The 15,277-nt window shown below is 19.3% G+C and overlaps 3 protein-coding genes across 3 annotated transcripts; 2 read left to right on the top strand and 1 right to left on the bottom strand.

The window, feature by feature from the left end:
• Positions 1 to 3,006: 3,006 nt before the first annotated feature.
• LOC106103434 (NADH-ubiquinone oxidoreductase chain 1-like) lies at positions 3,007 to 4,765 on the top strand. The gene is given in 1 exon segment (XM_013283212.1): positions 3,007 to 4,765. A coding segment is annotated over 1 exon segment (939 nt). The 5' UTR covers positions 3,007 to 3,826.
• A 3,676-nt stretch (positions 4,766 to 8,441) lies between these two features.
• On the top strand, positions 8,442 to 10,047 carry LOC106103432 (NADH-ubiquinone oxidoreductase chain 5-like; the record flags this gene model as incomplete). The annotated part of the gene is given in 1 exon segment (XM_013283209.1): positions 8,442 to 10,047. A coding segment is annotated over 1 exon segment (1,506 nt), but the record flags the coding sequence as incomplete, so codon positions are not given.
• An 850-nt stretch (positions 10,048 to 10,897) lies between these two features.
• LOC106103433 (ATP synthase subunit a-like) lies at positions 10,898 to 12,377 on the bottom strand. The gene is given in 1 exon segment (XM_013283210.1): positions 10,898 to 12,377. A coding segment is annotated over 1 exon segment (681 nt). The 3' UTR covers positions 10,898 to 11,696.
• Positions 12,378 to 15,277: the final 2,900 nt, after the last annotated feature.

Genomic DNA, 15,277 nt, shown 5'->3' with positions numbered 1-15,277 from the left:
AGAATAAATAATACGAATATAAAAAAATAATATAATTAATCTTATTATAATAAAAATAAAAGAAATAAATAAGAAATTATTTAAAATTAGAAAATTAATAGTAATTCATTTAGGGAAGAATCCAAGAAAGGGAGGTAATCCTCCTAAAGATAAAAAGTTAATTAATAGTGATATTTTAATAATTGAATTTATGTTAATAATAAATAATTGATTAATGAAATATACATTTAATAAATTAAATGTTAAACATAAAATTCTAATTAAAAAAGAATATATTATTAAATAAAATAATCATAAATTTTCTCTAATTATTAAAGAAATTAATATTCAACCTAAATTATTAATTGAAGAAAAAGCTATTAATTTACGAAGAGAAGTTTGATTAATACCTCCTAAAACACCAATAATAACATTGATAATTATAATTATCATTAAAAAATTATTATTTATATAATAAGAAAGAAGAATTATAGGTGAAATTTTTTGTCAAGTTATTAAAATAAAACAGTTAAGTCAAGATAATCCTTCAATAATATTAGGAAATCAAAAATGAAAAGGAGCAGATCCTATTTTTATTAATATTGAGGAATTAATTATAATTGAAATTAAATAATTGATTTCAAAATTTTTTATTAAAATTATTTTAATTAAAATAGAAAATAAAAAATTAATGGAAGCAATAGCTTGAGTTAAAAAATATTTTAATGCTGCTTCAGAATATAGAAGATTTTTATGTCTTGAAATTAGGGGGATAAATCTAAGTAAATTAATTTCAAGACCAATTCAACATCCTAATCAAGAATTAGATGAAATTGAAATTAAAGTTCTAAAAATTAAAATGAAATAAAAAAATATTTTATTAGAATTTATATTGGGGAAAATTTAAAATGGGGGAATTAAGTTAAATTAAAAATTTAATGTAATTTATATACTTATATATTTTAGTGTAGGGGCACAATAATTTTTGATATTATTAGATATAGTTAAATTCTATAAAATATAATAAAGGTAGAGTTCTACTTAATTTATCCTATCAGAATAATCCTTTAATCAGGCACTTTATTTTTAAAAAAAAGGGATTTCCTTTATATTTGGGGTATGAACCCAAAAGCTTATTTTAGCTTATTTTTAATTTTTTTATTTTTTTATTTATATATAAAAAAGATTAAGAATGGTTTAATAAAAAATTAAATTAAAAATCTATTTAAAAATTTTAAAAATTAATTTTTTTTAGTATTATATATATATATATATTAAATTTTTAATTTATTATTAAATATAATAATATAATAAAATAAATTTAATTAATTAATATATTAATAATATATTATAATCTTTTAGTTTATAAAATTTTATATAGCAACTTAGGTATTTAATAATTATTATGAAAAAAAAAAAAAAGAAATTATTCAATGTTTATTAATGGCTAATAAATATTTTATTATATGATTTTTTTTATATATTAAATATTTATATATATATATATATATATATATATATATATATATATATATTTATATTTATAATAGATATATAAATTTTAAAATTTTTAAAAAAAAAATCTATATGAAAAATTTTTATATATAAATAAATTTTTTATGATTTATAAAATTTAATTTAAGTTTATTTTACATATAAATTTTAGTATGAATTTTTAATTATTTTAATAATTTTTAAAATTAATTTATAGTAATTAACATTAAAAATTTAAGAAATTAAGATTTAGTAATATTTAAAATTATTAACAAATTTTGTGCCAGCAGTTGCGGTTAAACAAAAAATGATTTAAATTTTATTGGTAAATAATAAATATTAATATTTTTAAAATTAAATATTGAATTATTAGGTGAAATTTTAATTTATTTAAAATTTTATAAAATAATATGATTTATAAAATTTTTTAAAAAACTAGAATTAGATACTCTATTATTAAAATTAAAATAAAAATGCTAAAATAGTATATAATTATTTATTGAAACTTAAATAATTTGGCGGTATTTTAGTTCATTTAGGGGAATCTGTTTAATAATTGATATTCCACGAATAAATTTACTTAATTTAAATTATTTTGTATATCGTTGTTAAAAAAATATTTTTTAATAAAAATAATATTTAAAAATTTAAAAATAAAATTAATTCAGATCAAGATGCAGATTATAATTAAGAATATAATGGATTACAATAAGAAATGATTAAATGGATAATATTTTTTAAAAATTATTTGAAGGTGGACTTAAATGTAATTTTATTTAATTTATTAAAATGATTAAAAATTGGAATATGTACATATTGCCCGTCGCTTTCATTAATAAATTGGAATAAGTCGTAACAAAGTAGAAGTACTGGAAAGTGTTTCTAGAAAGATCAAATTAGAGCTTGAATAAGTATTTCATTTACATTGAAAAGATATTAAATTTAATTAATTTGAGGGGGAAAAATTAATAATAAATTATAAAAAAAAAATTTTTAAAAATATATTTTAATGGGGGTTAAAGTATATATATAGAAAAAATTTTAAAATTTATAGTGAAATAGTATTATAAAAGAATTTAGAAATAGGGGAAAATAATTTATAAAAAAGTAAATTTAATTTATTGTATCTTGTGTATCAGAGTTTATTAATAATAATTATAAAATAATAATTTCTCGAATTTAAAAGAGTTAATTAATTATAAAAGTTAATGTGGAATAATTATTTTTAATAATTAATTGGAAATGAAATGTTAATCGTTTTTAAAAATATCTAGTTTTTTTAGAAAAAAATTTAATTTTAAATATTATATTTAAAATTTTTATTAAAAAAAATTTTTATTAATTAATATTAAATATTTTAAGGGATAAGCTTTAAAATAAATTTTTATAATAATTTATTTAATTTATTAAAATTATAAAATTTAAATTGTTTTATAAATTATAATTTTTTACAAATAATTTAATTTAAATTAAAATTTAAGAAAAAAATTTAAATTTTTATAAAAAAAATATATTTTAATAAGAGAAAATTAGATATAATGATAAAATTAGTATATAATTTAAAAGGTAAAAGGAAAAATTATTAAAAGTTAATTAAAGGAATTCGGCAAAATTTTATATTCACTTGTTTATCAAAAACATGTCTTTTTGAAAATAATTTAAAGTCTAATCTGCCCACTGATAATTTATTAAAGGGCTGCAGTATTTTGACTGTACAAAGGTAGCATAATCAATAGTCTCTTAATTAGTGACTTGTATGAAAGATTGGATGAAATATATTCTGTCTCTAATTAATTTATAGAAATTAATTTTTTAGTAAAAAAGCTAAAATAATTTTAAAAGACGAGAAGACCCTATAGAGTTTAATAATTTATTTAATTATTATTAATATATAATTTTTAAAATTAAAATTAAATAAATTATTTTGTTGGGGTGATAGAAAAATTAAATTAACTTTTTTTATTTATTAACATTAATTTATGATTAGATGATCCATTAATAATGATTAAAAGAAAAAATTACCTTAGGGATAACAGCGTAATTTTTTTTTTTAGTTCAAATAGGAAAAAAAGTTTGCGACCTCGATGTTGGATTAAGATAAAATTTAAATGCAAAAGTTTAAAATTTTGATCTGTTCGATCATTAAAATCTTACATGATCTGAGTTCAAACCGGTGTAAGCCAGGTTGGTTTCTATCTTTAAATAATTATAATATTTTAGTACGAAAGGATTAAATATTAAAAATAATTTTAATATAATGAATATTATTAATAATTAATAATAACTATTTTGGCAGAAAAAATGTGATGATTTTAGAAGTCATTAATATATAATTTATTTATATATATAGTAGATGATAATTAAAGATATATATTTGTATATAATTGGTGTTTTAATTATAATTGTTGGGGTAATAGTAGGGGTTGCTTTTTTAACTTTATTAGAACGTCAAGTTTTAGGATATATTCAAATTCGTAAAGGTCCTAATAAAGTTGGTTATATAGGAATTTTGCAACCTTTTGCTGATGTTGTAAAGTTATTTAATAAAGAACAGACTTTCCCGAGTTATTCAAATTATATAGTTTATTATTTTTCCCCAGTAGTTAGACTTATTGTTATTTTAATATCTTGATTATTAATTCCTTATTATTTTAATTTAATTAGATTTAATTTAGGAATTTTATTTTTTTTATGTTGTACAAGAGTTGGGGTATTTACGGTAATAGTTGCGGGGTGATCTTCAAATTCTAATTATGCTTTATTAGGAGGATTACGAGCTGTAGCTCAAACTATTTCTTATGAAGTTAGATTAGCTTTAATTATATTATCAAGAATTATTATAATTATAAATTTTAATATAATTGATTTTTTTTTTTATCAAGAAGTTATTTGATTTTTTTTTTTAATGATACCTTTAAGTTTATGTTGACTATCTTCTAGATTAGCCGAGACTAACCGGACTCCATTTGATTTTGCAGAAGGGGAAAGAGAGTTAGTATCTGGATTTAATGTAGAATATAGAAGAGGAGGTTTTACTTTAATTTTTTTATCTGAATATGCTAGAATTCTTTTTATAAGTTTATTATTTATTTTATTATATATAGGGGGTTATAGTTTAAGATTAATTTTTTATTTTAAATTATCATTTATTTCTTTTGTATTTGTTTGAGTTCGAGGTACTATACCTCGTTATCGATATGATAAATTAATATATTTATCTTGAAAAAGTTATTTACCAGTTTCTTTAAATTTTTTATTATTTTTTTTAGGCCTAAAAATTTTTTTTAATTAGTTAATAAATTTAGTATAAATTAATAGAATATTAAATTCTTTCTTAAGTTTTCAAAACAAATGCTTTTACAAGCTCATTAATTAGTTAATTAAAAATTAAATTATCTCAATATTTTCTAATAATTGGGTTAATAATAAAATAAGAAAAATATAATAAAGTTAAAATTTGTCTTGTAATAATATAAGGTTCTTCAACCGGTCGAGCTCCTGCTCAAGTTAAAAGAATAATTGTAGAAATTATAATTCAGAATAATATTTGATTAAGGGGATAAAATTGAATTCCTTGAATTTTTTTATTAAAAGTTAAAGGTAAAATAATTAAAATTAAAATAGATATAATTAAGGCAATAACACCTCCTAATTTATTAGGAATAGAGCGAAGAATAGCATAAGCAAATAAAAAGTATCATTCAGGTTGAATATGAATGGGAGTTACTAAAGGATTAGCGGGAGTGAAGTTGTCAGGATCTCCTAATAAGTAAGGATTAGTTAATGTTAATATTCTTAATAATGATAATAATAAAATAAATCCAATTAAGTCCTTAAAAGTGAAAAATGGATGAAAAGGAATTTTATCTAGGTTACTATTTATTCCTAATGGATTATTAGATCCTGTTTGATGTAAGAATAATAGATGAATTATAGTTAATATTAAAATAATAAATGGAAAAAGAAAATGGAATGAATAAAATCGTGTTAGAGTTGCATTGTCAATTGCAAATCCCCCTCAAATTCAATTAACTAATATAGATCCTAAATATGGAATAGCTGAAAGTAAATTAGTAATTACTGTAGCTCCTCAAAAGGACATTTGTCCTCAAGGTAATACATATCCTATAAAAGCTGTTGCTATTAAAATGAAAAGAATAATAATTCCTACTATTCAAGTATATTTTAAATTAAAAGATTCATAATAAATTCCTCGTCCAATATGAAGATAAATACAAATAAAAAAAAAAGAAGCTCCATTAGCATGTAAAGTACGAATTAATCAACCATAGTTTACATTTCGACAAATATAATTAACTCTATAAAAAGCTAATTCAATATTTGCCGTATAATATATAGTTAGGAATAATCCTGTTAGGATTTGAATAATTAAACATAAAGCTAATAAGGATCCAAAATTTCATCATGAGGAAATATTTGAGGGGGAAGGTAGATCAATTAAAGAATTATTAATAATTTTGAATAAAGGATGAGTTTTACGAATAGGGAAAAATTTATTTATCATTAGTAAATTAATAATTAGTTGATCGAAGGGGACCAAAAAAAATATTAGTAATTTTTACAATAGCTACTAAAGTAATAAAAAGATAAATAATTAGTATTATTATTATTAAATGAGTTTGTTTATTATATAATTTAGATAAATTAATTTTATTTTCATTATTAAAAAAAATAAAAAAATTTGTTAAATTTTTTATTTCATCATTAAATGAAAAATTTAATCAATTTAAATTATATATATTATAAAATCTTAAAAATAAAGATATTAATATAAATAAAAATATAATATTTTTTAAAAAAAAATTTATATTAAATAATTCATTGGAAGCTACACTTGAAACATAAATAAATAAAACTAATAAACCACCTAAAAAAACTAAAAATAAAATATAAGAAAATCAGTAAGAGTTAATTAATATTCCTGATAAAAGACAAATAATAAGAGTTTGAATTAAAATTATTAATCCTATAGATAAAGGATGATTTAAAAATAATATTATAGTAGAAAATATAATAATTATTATAGAGAAAAATGTTTTTAATATATCAAAGAATAGTTTATAAAAATAATAATTTTGGAGATTATAGATAAAGAAATTCTTTTTCTTTGAAGTTTTTAAAGATTTAACTTAATTTTGGTTTACAAGACCAATGTTTTTTTTAAACTATAAAAACTAATGATAAATATATGATTACTTATTATAATAATATTTATTTTTGGAAATATAATTTTTATTTCTAAACATAAACATTTATTAATTGTTTTGTTAAGATTAGAGTTTATTGTTTTAAGACTTTTTTTTTTATTAGTTGTATATTTAAGTTATATTGAATATGATATATATATATTAATAATTTTTTTATTATTTTCTGTATGTGAGGGAGCTTTAGGGTTATCTATTTTAGTTTCTATAATTCGGACTCATGGAAATGATTATTTTCAAAGATTTAGAATATTATAATGATAAAATTTTTAATAATAATGATTTTTACAATTCCTTTATGTTTTTTAAATAATATATTTTGAATGGTTCAAATAGTTTTATTATTAATAATATTTATATTTATAAATTTAAATATAAATATTATAAATTTTTGTAATCTTAGTTATATAATAGGATGTGATATAATTTCATATGGGTTAATTTTATTAAGAATTTGAATTTGTTTTTTAATAATTATAGCTAGAGAAAATTTAAATAAATTAAATTTTTATATTAATTTTTTTTTAATTAATATTATTATTTTATTAATTATATTATATATAACTTTTAGAGTTATAAATTTATTTTTATTTTATTTATTTTTTGAAGGTAGATTAATTCCTACATTAATATTAATTATTGGTTGGGGGTATCAACCTGAGCGAATTCAAGCAGGAATATATTTATTATTTTATACTTTATTTGCTTCATTACCTATATTAATAGGAATTTTTTTTATTTTTAGGAATTATAATTGTATAATTATGTATTTTTTTAAGTTTATAAATGAAAATTTTTTTTTACTATATCTATCAATAATTTTAGCTTTTTTAGTTAAGATACCGATATATTTTGTTCATTTATGATTACCTAAAGCTCATGTAGAAGCTCCTGTTTCAGGTTCAATAATTTTAGCTGGAATTATATTGAAATTAGGGGGATATGGACTTTTACGAATTTTAATTCTTTTTCAAAAAATTAATATAAAATATAGATTAATTTGGGTAATTATTAGATTATTAGGTGGTTTATATATTAGATTAAATTGTTTTTGTCAAGTTGATATAAAGTCATTAATTGCTTATTCTTCAGTAGCTCATATAAGATTAGTAATTTGTGGAATTATAACTATAAATTATTGAGGGTATTTAGGTTCATATGTAATAATAATTGGTCATGGTTTATGTTCTTCTGGAATATTTTGTTTAGTTAATATTAATTATGAACGACTACATAGTCGAAGATTATATGTAAATAAAGGAATAATGAATTTTATGCCTTCTATAAGTTTATGATGATTTTTATTAATATCCTCAAATATAGCTGCCCCACCTTCTATAAATTTAATAGGAGAAATTAGATTAATTAATAGAGTTGTTAGATGATCTTATTTATCTATAATTAGTCTTATTATAATTTCTTTTTTTAGAGCTGGTTATAGTTTATATTTATATTCTTATACTCAACATGGGAAATATAATATAAGAATTTATAGATTTTATAGTGGTATTTCTCGTGAATATTTATTATTAATATTACATTGATTACCTTTAAATTTATTAATTTTAAAAATTGATTTTTTTATAATTTGATTTTAATTTAAATAATTTAAATAAAAATATTGATTTGTGGAATCAAAAATATGAAAATTCATTTTAAATCATAAAAAAATTTTCAATTTGTTTTATTAGTTTTTTTTTTTTATTTTTTTTTAGAATAATAAATTTTTTTTTTTTGGTTTATTTTATTATAGAAAATATAGTTCTTTTTTTAGAGTGGGAAATTGTTTCTTTTAATTCTATAAGAATTGTTATATCAATTTTATTAGATTGAATATCATTATTATTTATAATATTTGTTTCAATGATTTCATCTTCAGTAATTTATTATAGAAAAAGATATATATATTCAGAAAAAAATTTAAATCGATTTATTATTTTAGTTTTATTATTTGTATTTTCAATAATTTTATTAATTATTAGTCCTAATATAATTAGAATTTTTTTAGGTTGAGATGGATTAGGGTTAGTTTCTTATTGTTTAGTAATTTATTATCAAAATATTAAATCTTATAATGCGGGTATATTGACTGCTTTGTCTAATCGTATTGGAGATGTAATGATTTTAATAGTTATTTCTTGAATAATAAATTATGGGAGATGAAATTATATTTTTTTTTTAAATTTTATAAATAATGATTATATAATAAAGATTATTGGTTTAATATTAATTGTTGCAGCTATAACAAAAAGAGCTCAAATTCCTTTTAGATCTTGATTACCGGCAGCTATAGCTGCTCCAACTCCTGTTTCTGCTTTAGTACATTCTTCTACATTAGTAACTGCTGGTGTTTATTTATTAATTCGATTTAATATAATATTAATTGATATATTTTTTTTAAAATTTTTATTATTATTATCAGGATTAACTATATTTATAGCTGGTATTTCTGCTAATTATGAATTTGATTTGAAGAAGATTATTGCTTTATCTACTTTAAGTCAATTAGGTTTAATAATAAGAATTTTAAGTATAGGAATATCTGATTTAGCATTTTTTCATTTATTAACTCATGCTATATTTAAAGCTTTATTATTTATATGTGCTGGAGTGGTAATTCATATAATAAGAGATACTCAAGATATTCGATATATAGGAGGAATTAGGTTTTATATTCCTTTAACAAGGTTATGTTTAAATATTTCAAATTTGGCTTTATGTGGACTTCCTTTTTTAGCAGGATTTTATTCTAAGGATTTAATTTTAGAAATAGTAAGTATAAGAAATTTAAATTTAATAATTTTTTTTTTATATTATTTATCTACTGGGTTAACTATATTTTATACAATTCGTTTATTATTTTATTTAATAATTAATGATTATAATTTAATAGTAGTTTATAATTTATATGATGAAGATTATGTTATATTAAAGAGAATATTTATATTATTATTTATAAGATTAACAGTAGGAAGATTTTTAAGATGAATGATTTTTAATTATCCTTATATAATTTATTTACCTTTTAATTTAAAAATAATAGTTATTTATGTTGTAATAATTGGATTATTTTTAGGGTATTTAGTTAGTAAAATAAAAATTTATTCTATTAATAAGTTTTTAATAACTTATAATTTAAGAAATTTTTTATGTTTAATGTGATTTATACCAAATTTATCAACTTATGGTTTAAATATTTATTTTTTAAAAATAGGTCAAAGATTATTAAAAAATATTGATATAGGTTGAAGAGAATTGTATAGGGGTCAGGGAATATATAATATTATTAAAAATTATTCAATTTTTTATAATTTTTATCAAATAAATAATTTTAAAATTTATTTATTTAGATTTTTTTTTTGAATATTAATTTTTTATTTATTGTTATTTTTATTATAAATTTAAATAGCTTATAAAGAGTATAATATTGAAGATATTAAGGAGATTATTAAATCTTTAAATATTTATAAAAAAATTTTTTTTTATTTACAATGAAAATGTAATGTTTTAAATAAACTATATAAATTAGAAATATTAATAGATTTAATCTACTATAATTTAAGTTAGAAGCTTAATTTTTTTTATATTTCTTTAATTGGAATAAAAATTCATTAATATCATTAACAGTGATATACCTCTATTTTGGTTTCAATTAAAAATATGGAGTAATAACTCTTTCTTTTAAGTCGAAATTAAATGCATAATATTGCTTCATATTTAAGATAAATTGAATTCAATATTTTTTGAATGCAAATCAAATGTTTTAAATAAACTATAATCCTAATTTGTTCAATTTAATATGTTTTGATTTCATTCATGATAGAGTCCAATTAATAATATTAATAAGAAAAAAAATCTAATTTTTATTATTGAGAAATAATTAGTCAAATAAAAAGATTGAATTAATGGAAAAATTAAAGCAATTTCTACGTCAAAAATTAAAAAAATTACTGTAATTAAAAAAAAATGTAAAGAAAAAGGAATTCGTGCAGAAGATTTAGGGTCAAATCCACATTCAAATGGTGAATTTTTTTCTCGGTCTATAAATGATTTTTTTGATAAAATAATTGTTAAAAATATTAAAATATTGGAGATTAAGATAATTAATATTGAAATAATAAATAATAATATAATTATTTATATTAAATTAAATTAAACTTTTTGATTGGAAATCAAATATACTAAATATATTATATAAATAAATTAATTACCTCATCAATAAATAGAGATATAAAGGAATAATCAAACTACGTCAACAAAATGTCAATATCAGGCTGCTGCTTCAAATCCAAAATGATGTTTATTGGAAAAATGAGTTGATAAATGACGGATAAAACAAATAGTTAAAAAAATTGTACCAATAATTACATGTAATCCATGGAATCCAGTTGCTATAAAAAAAGTTGAACCATAAATTGAATCAGCAATAGTAAATGGGGCTTCAATATATTCATAAGCTTGAAGAATTGTGAAATAAATTCCTAATATAATAGTAATGAAAAGACCTTGAGTAGTTTGAGAAAAATTATTTTCTATGATAGCATGATGAGCTCAAGTTACTGAAACTCCTGAAGTAATTAAAATAATAGTATTTAATAAAGGGATTTGGAAAGGATTAAAAGGAATAATTCTAGAAGGGGGTCATATTGCTCCAATTTCAATATTAGGCGATAATCTTCTATGAAAAAAAGCTCAAAAAAATGAAATAAAAAAAAAAATTTCTGAAATAATAAATAAGATTATTCCTCAACGTAATCCTTTAGAAACTAAAATAGTATGATTTCCTTGATATGTTCCTTCTCGACAAATATCTCGTCATCATTGATATATTGTTAATAAAATAATTATGTAACCTAAAATTATTAAATTTATATTAAATTCATGGAATCATTTAATTATACCTGTAACTAATGTTATTACACCAATAGCTCCTGTTAAAGGTCATGGTCTATAATCTACTAAGTGAAATGGATGATTATTATTTATTGACATTAATAATTAATTAACTTCTCTAGAATACAATGTTCTTAAAATAGAAATTACATAAGCTTGAATAACTGCAACTGCTGATTCTAAAATTAATAATAAAATTTGTAAAAGAATTAAAATAAATAAAAAATAAAAAGTTATATTATTGCCAGTTCTTCTTAATAATGTTAATAGTAAATGTCCAGCAATTATATTTGCAGTTAGTCGAACAGCTAAAGTTCCTGGACGAATAATATTTCTAATTGTTTCAATTAAAACTATAAAAGGTATTAAAATATAAGGGGTACCTTGAGGAATTATATGAATAAATATGTGTTGATAATTATTAATTCAACCATATAATATGAATCTTAATCATAGTGAAAGAGAAATAGATAATGAAATAGTAAGATGACTAGTTCTTGTAAAAATATAAGGAAATAGGCCTAAAAAATTATTAAATAAAATAAAAGAGAATAATGAAATAAAAATAAAAGTAGATCCTTTATTTAATTTATTATTACCTAATAATAAATTAAATTCATTGTGAAGTTTATTTAAAATAAAATTTCAAAAAATAAATTGTCGATTAGGAATAATTCAGAAAGAATAAGGAATAAAAAATAATCCAATTAAAGTTCTAAGTCAATTTAATGATAAATTAAAGATATTTGTTGTTGGATCAAAAATAGAAAATAAATTATTTATCATTTTCAATTAAGATTTTTATTAATAAATTTATTATTAATATTATTTTTATTATTATTATTATTATTTATGAAAATATAATAATTTATAATATTAAAAATAATAAAAATTATGATAAATATAATAAATGATATAATTCAATTAATAGGTATTATTTGAGGAATAAAAGAATATTACTTAAGGTAATAATTTAAATTTGACATATTTATGTTATAATTTTAACTAATTCTTTCATTAGAAGTAAATGCTAATTTACTATATAATGGTTTAAGAGACCAGTACTTGCTTTCAGTCATCTAATGAAGAATAATTATTAATTCAATTAATAAAATTTTTGATTGAAATTCTTTCAATTATAATAGGTATAAAACTATGATTAGCTCCGCAAATTTCTGAGCATTGACCAAAAAAAATACCAGGTCGGTTAATAAATAAATTAGTTTGATTAAGACGACCAGGATTGGCATCAATTTTAACTCCTAAAGATGGAATAGTTCATGAATGAATAACATCTGTAGCAGTAACTATAATTCGAATTTGATTATTTATAGGTAAAATAATTCGATTATCTACATCTAATAATCGAAAATTATTAATATTAGATTTTTCATAGTTAATTATATAAGAGTCAAATTCAATATTATTAAAATCGGAATATTCATAACTTCAATATCATTGATGTCCGATTGATTTTAAAGTAATTAGAGGGTTATTTAATTCATCTAAAAGATAGAGTAAACGTAAAGAAGGTAAAGCAATAAAAATTAAAGTAATTGTTGGGATAATAGTTCAAATTAATTCAATTATTTGACCTTCCAATAAAAATCGATTAATATATTTATTAAAAAATAAATTAATTATTAAATATCCAACTAAAATAGTAATTATAATTAAGATAATTAAAGTATGATCATGAAAAAAAATAATTTGTTCTATTAAAGGAGAAGCTCTATTTTGTAAGTTAAAATTAGATCAGGTAGCCATTTCTAAAAAAAGGATAAATCCTTTATAAATGGGGCTTAAATCCATTACATATAATCTGTCATATTAGAAGTTTCTTAAAATCGGAAGTTCATTATATGAATGTTCTGCAGGGGGTAAATTTTGTAATCATTCAATAGAAGAAGGTATATTAAGAGGAAATAAAATTATTCGTTGATTGATAAATGATTCTCAAATAATTATTATTATTATTATTAGTGAAAATAATGAAATATATGAACCAAATGAGGATAAAATATTTCAAGATATAAAATTATCAGGATAGTCCGAATAACGACGAGGTATTCCTGCTAATCCAAGAAAATGTTGAGGGAAAAAAGTTAAATTTACTCCAATAAATATAGTAAAAAATTGAATTTTTAAAAAATAGGGATTTAAAGAAAGACCAGTAAATAAAGGATATCAGTGAATAAATCTTCCTATAATAGCAAATACGGCTCCTATAGATAAAACATAATGAAAATGAGCTACTACATAATATGTGTCATGTAAAGTTACATCAATAGATGAATTAGCTAAAATAACTCCAGTTAATCCCCCTACTGTAAAAAGGAATACAAATCCTAGTCTTCATAAAATTGATGGTCTATAATTGATTTGAGTTCCATGGAAAGTAGCTAATCAACTAAAAATTTTAATTCCTGTAGGAACAGCAATAATTATTGTAGCAGAAGTGAAATAAGCTCGAGTATCAGTATCTATACCAATAGTAAATATATGATGAGCTCATACAATAAATCCAAGTAATCCAATTGCTATTATGGCATAAATTATTCCTAAACAACCAAATGTTTCCTTTTTTCCTCTTTCTTGAGAAATAATATGAGAGATTATACCAAATCCAGGTAAAATTAAAATATAAACTTCTGGATGACCAAAAAATCAAAATAAATGTTGATATAAAATAGGGTCACCTCCTCCCGCAGGATCAAAAAAGGATGTATTTAAATTACGATCTGTTAATAATATAGTAATAGCTCCTGCTAATACAGGTAAAGAAAGGAGTAATAATAAGGCAGTGATTCCTACAGCTCACACAAATAATGGTATTTGATCAAAAGATATTCTATTAATTCGTATATTAATAATTGTTGTAATAAAGTTAATTGCACCTAAAATTGATGAAATACCAGCTAAATGAAGGGAAAAAATAACTAAATCAACAGATCTTCTTCCATGGGCAATATTAGATGAAAGAGGGGGGTAAACAGTTCAACCAGTTCCAGCTCCATTTTCTACAATTATTCTAGAAATTAAAAGGGTTAGGGATGGGGGAAGTAATCAAAATCTTATATTATTTATTCGGGGGAAAGCTATATCAGGGGCTCCTAATATTAATGGGACTAATCAATTTCCAAATCCTCCAATTATAATAGGTATAACTATAAAAAAAATTATAATAAAAGCGTGGGCTGTAACAATAGTATTATAAATTTGATCATCCCCAATTAGAGAACCTGGAGTTCCTAATTCAGTTCGAATTAATAAACTTAATGAAGTTCCTAATATTCTTGCTCAAATACCAAAAATAAAATATAATGTTCCAATATCTTTATGATTTGTAGAATAAAGTCATTTTCGCAAATAAAATGGCTGAATAATAAGCGATAAATTGTAAATTTATTTATGAGAATGATCTCTTTTATTAAAGCTTTATATTCAAAAATGATATAAAATTGCAAATTTTAAGGAGTATAAATTAATACTAAGGCTTAAAGAATTTCTTTTTTTATAATTTTGAAGATTATTAGTTTATATAACTTAAAACCTTATAAATAAAAAAAAGTTCTAAAAATTATACCTAATAAAGAAATTATTCTAAAAAAATTAATTATTAATATTGATTTATTTTTTAAAAAAAAAGTAAATCATTTTAATTTTAAGTAATTAAATATAATAGA

Source organism: Papilio polytes, unplaced genomic scaffold, assembly GCF_000836215.1.
Source record: "Papilio polytes unplaced genomic scaffold, Ppol_1.0 DF823807.1, whole genome shotgun sequence".
NCBI lineage: Eukaryota > Metazoa > Arthropoda > Insecta > Lepidoptera > Papilionidae > Papilio > Papilio polytes.
The sequence above is the reverse complement of the archived record's forward strand: the minus strand, read 5'-3'. Positions and strand labels throughout refer to the sequence as shown.